We start from the raw sequence: 5,350 nt of genomic DNA on the forward strand, positions 1-5,350 counted from the left end.
ATGGCCTCCCCCAGCTCCAGGGACCCCAGCCCGTCAGGGCCAGGTGCGAGCCCCCAGGGAACACTGAGGAAGGGGAGGTGACTGGTGGGTGCAAACTTGGGGGAGATGGGGCAGAGGACACCACAGCAGGCTGACCCGACACTCCAGGGACTGCCCAGCCCGCTCTGGTGAAGGCCCTCACCAGGTGGGGCTACTCAGTTTGAAGAGGGGTGAGAAGGGGGGGGCGGCCTGGGCGTTGCCAGGACAGGGCAGGGTAGGATTCTCACGTGTGTTATGTATCCACACTTGTTCCTGGGTGTCCCAGACACTCACTTGAGGCCCTGCTGGGACTCCCTGTTTCTTGGGGTCTACTAGGGGCCCCCGAGGAATAGCCCGCCCTTCACACAGAGGCAGCAGGCCTGCTGTCCCCTTGTCCTTGTCCCAGGCTCCCCCCTCCAGTGCTCTCTGGGCTTTTTCCGCTTGGTTATGGGGTCCGGAGCCTTCAGGGCCAAACCCTCCCTGTGCCTCCTTGTCCCTGCCCTAATGCCGTTTGGTGGGCCTCTGGGTCCCACGTGTCCGGCCTGCGGGGTCACAGTCCCCTCTGGTGTCCGCAGGCCCCGCCAAGCCCCCGGAGCCCGCGTTCCCCGACATCTATGGTGGAGATGCCCAGCTGTGGGAGGCGCACTTTCGGGGCATCGGGCGTGCCTACCGCGCGCTGGGCAAGGAGGACGACTTTGCCATCCGGGTGCTGACCGAGGACTTCACGCTGCCCTTCCCCTTCGCCTGGCCGCCCGGGCCCGACCCCGCGCACGGCCCGCCCTTCTACGACCCGCACGACCGCACCGGCTTCGACTTCTTGCTGCGGGGTCCTGGCGCGCTGCCCCCCGTGCTGCTGCGGCCCCTACATGCCACGGCCCAGGCGGCCCTGCGCAAGAGGCGCCTGGAGCAGCTGGCGCTGAGCTATGCCAGCGCGGGAGCAGGGCACAGGCCTGGCCTGGTGCTGGTGGCACCCGCGGCCGGCCCCACGGTGAAGCCCGAGCCCAGTGCGCCTACTGGGGTGGCCCCCCGGATGGGCTAGTCTCCACGTGGCCAGGCCCAGGAGAGAGTTAATAAAACCGTTATCTTTGCTCGTCCACATGCGACCCTTGAGTGCTGGTAGCTGTTCCCCTGGGGGAGTCCCAGCTGACTCACAGAGGGTTCACGCTTTCGTCTGCTTTTTCCTCTGTTCACATTTTCCTCCCTTTCCATCATCAGAGAGTGGACAAGGACATGCAAGGTGGCAAGGTGTGGGGAGGGAGCCCACCCCGGACAGTGTTACTCAGATGGTTCCTGTTTGCCTTAAGGGGCTCCTGAAGTCTCCCTTCTTTCACAAGCCAGCTAAGCTACACCCCAATTTCTCCCAAAGCCGTAGGGCCGACTTCCCTCTGGGACATCTCTATAGACAGGTGGGCATGGGCATGCCCAGTGCCATGGTACTGCCCCTTCCCAACTCTGAGAGCAGCAAGGGAAGATGGGCGGGAAGAGAGGGGCTCTCTAGCCACCTGGCAGATCCTAGCTACAGGCTTAGGCGGGTGTGACTGACCACTCGGTGTCACCGAGGCCAGGAGCTGCCCTGTCCTGGGATGCGTTCAGCGAGTGAGTGGGAATGCCTGTGTCCCCCATCAGCTGATACTGGAGACTCGGGAAGGGGCTGAGGAGATGGAGAGGAAGGGAGCCAAGTCTCCATAGAGCACCCGACCAGGGCTACCTGGGCATTGGGCGACATTCATCCCCCCTCCAGTAACCTAACAAGGAGGCAAACAGGAACATGAGTGAAATGCGATGTTCACCAAGATGCAAATGGACACACACTGGTCAGTGTACAGAGCAATGTGGAAGGGAGGATGAGACTCCTGTGAGCACCTTCTTCCTGGACCACCACCTGCCCCTCACCGCTTCACATGGGTCTTGCCATGGAGAGACAAGGATCCTCTCGTGTGGGTGGTGGTGTCAGTGTGATCAGGCCCTGTGTCCCAAGCAGGACTTCAGGTAGTGCTCGATCTAGGGTATAAGATTGGATTCTTGCATGGAGAAGACATTAGTCCCCTTCCTGTGCCTTGGGCATGGTTGACCTTAATAGTCCCGAGGATAGGACCAGGTCCCAGTAGGCCCATCGTGGGGTGGGGCAGGACTTAGAGCACAGGGGCATGAGGCCATCATAGCCAGGAATGGCTTGACAGGGACTGGCTGCAGGACTGGCTAAATGGTGTTTTTATTTTATTTTCCTGCTTCTCAGAAGCAGAGTTTCAGGGAGAAGCAGAGGTGCTCAGCCCTGGCCCCACAGGGCAGCAGGATCAATAATCTCCGGTGTCTTGGAGTACACGGTTGGTGGCACCTCCAGGGCACCAGGAGCTGGCATATGCCAATGAACTGACTGGGTTGGAGACATGAGATTTGCCTTCTCCATGCCAGGAAGCCACACAGGGCTCCTTATTCCCCATTTGTGCCACTGCCAACAGTTAGAGGCAGGTACTGTTTCCACCCCTGGGCCTTGCCTGCGCCGAAGCTGAGTGCTCATGGTGCCGTCTTACAGATGCCCCCTGGCACAGTCCCCGGGCTCCACCTCTGCCCACTCTCTTCCCCATCTCTGCTATCTGGCTATCAGAATTGAGACAAGGCACAGATGCTGTTTGGAGTCTGGGACGAGAGCTGTTCTGGGGGAGTCTCCACTTGCCCCAAGACCTGCCTTCTGCGCCATCTAAAGCTGTGGTTTACACAGAGGCTTCTTTGCTATGGCAACACGGGGAGACGAGCCCAGAAGTTTCCTGGCACTCTGGGTGACTGACCAAGATAACTGGGCTTAGGGGGATAGCCTACCTGCACCCACTTTTGTAGCCCCCCCACAACCCAGCCCTGTCCAGTCCTGAACTCAGCTTCAGTTGGGGTTGCCACCTGCTGGCTGCTCTGGGCATCGCCGCTCATGATGCCTCTGATGCCGGACAGTTGCAGCTCTGTCCAGGGTCTGGTCTGAGTCTTCAGCTGACCCTTCAGCTGATCAGGGGTCACTGGTGCTACTGATCCTTCTGGAAAGAACAACCCCAACAGACGATGCCTGCACAGTGGTGCCCCACGTGGCCTGAGCTTATGTGGCTGCAGGTCTGAGAGTGAAGCTCACAGCTCCCTCTGTCCTGGGTGTGCCCGGAGGTGATCTTACATCGTCCAGCTGCTGCACATATGGGGGGCTCCTCCTTTTTGGGAGAGCCAGGGCTGGAGTCTAGGCTTAGACCCCAAGACCCGCTCCTGACCTCACCCCCAGGGCTCCCTCAGATCCTCCTGTCCTGCCCTCCCCCATCTGAGTCTTAGGCTGCTGGGAGGGGGTCGGGCTCCTCCCTCAGTGTCCTCAGGAGCTGGCTCCGAGGAGCAGCAAGGATGTTTAATTAATTGCAATTACAATCTTCAAAGGAAGCCGAGAGTTGAAAGTTGTTCCTAATTGCTGTGTTATGATGTCGGCCGGCTCCCCAAATTGATTGTGTTGGAATTTCCGACGGAGGATTAATTGAGCTGCCGGAGGACCCTCTGGGTGTCCCGCCCCTGCAGAGACAGTGTGTTAGCCTGGCGAGGGCACAGGCAGGGATGGCAGTGCGGAGGGGGCACCGCTGCCCCTGGGGCTGGAGAACCATGCCATGACCCCGGGCATAGCCACAGTCACAGCTACGGCCATGACCAAGTAGGATGGCTTTTTCTGGAGTTGTGCCTGGGCCAGAGGCTTCTCTGGTGCCACCTGTCAGGACAGTGGCATCTGGACCTTTGCGATCGAGGCTTTGCAGGGGCACCTCTGCGGGGTGCCCAGGGCCCTGACATCACCCACTACTGGGCCCTAGCACTGACAGTGGGGCTTAGTGGGGTTTCTCTGTGTAGAGCCAGAGGCCGTGCCACATCCTCCCTCTACTGCATGCACAGAGCCATGTGGCCAGGCACGTGGTGTGGGGTTGGCTTCTTTCCCGACCATGGAGGGACTGTGGCCACCTGGGCGCCCTGCCACTGACCTTGGCTCCATGCCTGGCTGAGAGGCTGCTGACTCCGTGCCTCAGTTTTCTGATTGTGACTGAGAGAAAGGGAGGGTGTGGGCACGCACCCTGGATGAGGTCTCTGTGCCCCCTGAGTGGGCAAGGGTGCAGTCCCTGGTTCCTTCTATCCTTGGGGGGGTCACAGTGTCCAGCCCTCCCAGCCCCCTGCAGTCAGCAGGGGGAGCAACCCGAAGTGTCCACATCTGGGACTGCACAGACCCTGTGGGCACCTCATCTCAGTGGCTCGGAGGGGCACCTAGTGGGAGGACATAAGACTTGGGGTGAAGATGAGGGGAGAAGGAGCCCAGAGGGTGGCAGAGGCAGTATTGGAAGCAAGAGTGGACTGAGTGGTGTTTCACTGGCCCGCAGAGGTGAGACGGTATAAAATCACTGCAGTTTTCCATAAGAGGGTTACTGCTGCTACCTACAAGGTTGACAGGCTTCTGCAGGTTACTGCAATAAGTTGCAAGTCCACCTGCTGCTCGGCTGCAAGGTCTGAGGCTGCCAGGGCCTTGGTGCTGCAAGGCTCGAAGGGGCTTAGGGGGCCCAGCTTCTGGGTAGGGCCAAGAGCCTACCCAGGGATCCCAACTTGTAATGACTACTCACCTGGGACTGGGAGAAAGAGGGGTGAGAGAGAGACAGAGAGAGAGAGGGAAACAGAGAGATGGAGAGAGAGACAGAGACAGAGACAGAGGGGCTGGAGAGATAGCATGGAGGTAAGGCATTTGCTTTGCATGCATAAGGACAGTGGTTCGAATCCCGGCATCCCATATGGTCCCCCGAATCTGCCAGGAGCGATTTCTGAGCTCATAGCCAGGAGTAACCCCTGAGCGCTGCTGGGTGTGACCCAAAAAACAAAAAACAAAAAAAAAAATTAAAAAGAATCAGAGACAGAGAGAGACAGAGACAGAAACACACTCACACACAGAGAAATCAGCTATTCTTTTTATTTCTCCTGGAGTCCGAGACCTGCAGCTACTGCTGTGGGGGGTGATGGTGAGAGAGAGAGAGAGAGAGAGAGAGAGAGAGAGAGAGAGAGAGAGAGAGAGAGAGAGAGAGAGTTATGAAGATTCACTAACCAGAGGTGGCCGGGATGGCCTGTAGTCCCGGGTTCGGTAGAGAGAGATATGGTGATTTATACAAAGCAGGCAGCATCTCGCTGATGTCTTATCTCTGGCCTCCTGCAGACCAGCAGGCGCTGCTGCCATTATCCCAAGAGTTTTCCTTTTAAACCCAGCATAAGGGGGCGTGTTCAGGTTCAACTTCAACTGTCAAGTGAGGGCACCAAGGGGCATGTTCAGCCTTGGGACCCAGGAAGCCTGGCT

General features: G+C 58.8%; 1 protein-coding gene across 1 annotated transcript; it reads left to right on the forward strand.

Moving 5' to 3' along the window:
- C5H8orf90 (chromosome 5 C8orf90 homolog) lies at positions 1 to 1,057 on the forward strand. Its single transcript, XM_049772967.1, has 3 exons — positions 1 to 43; positions 425 to 532; positions 594 to 1,057. The coding sequence occupies exons 1-3, from the start codon at positions 1 to 3 to the stop codon at positions 1,055 to 1,057; spliced, it is 615 nt and encodes a 204-aa protein (XP_049628924.1).
- The last annotated feature ends 4,293 nt before the right edge of the window (positions 1,058 to 5,350 follow it).

This window comes from Suncus etruscus, chromosome 5 (assembly GCF_024139225.1).
Source record: "Suncus etruscus isolate mSunEtr1 chromosome 5, mSunEtr1.pri.cur, whole genome shotgun sequence".
Taxonomy (NCBI): domain Eukaryota; kingdom Metazoa; phylum Chordata; class Mammalia; order Eulipotyphla; family Soricidae; genus Suncus; species Suncus etruscus.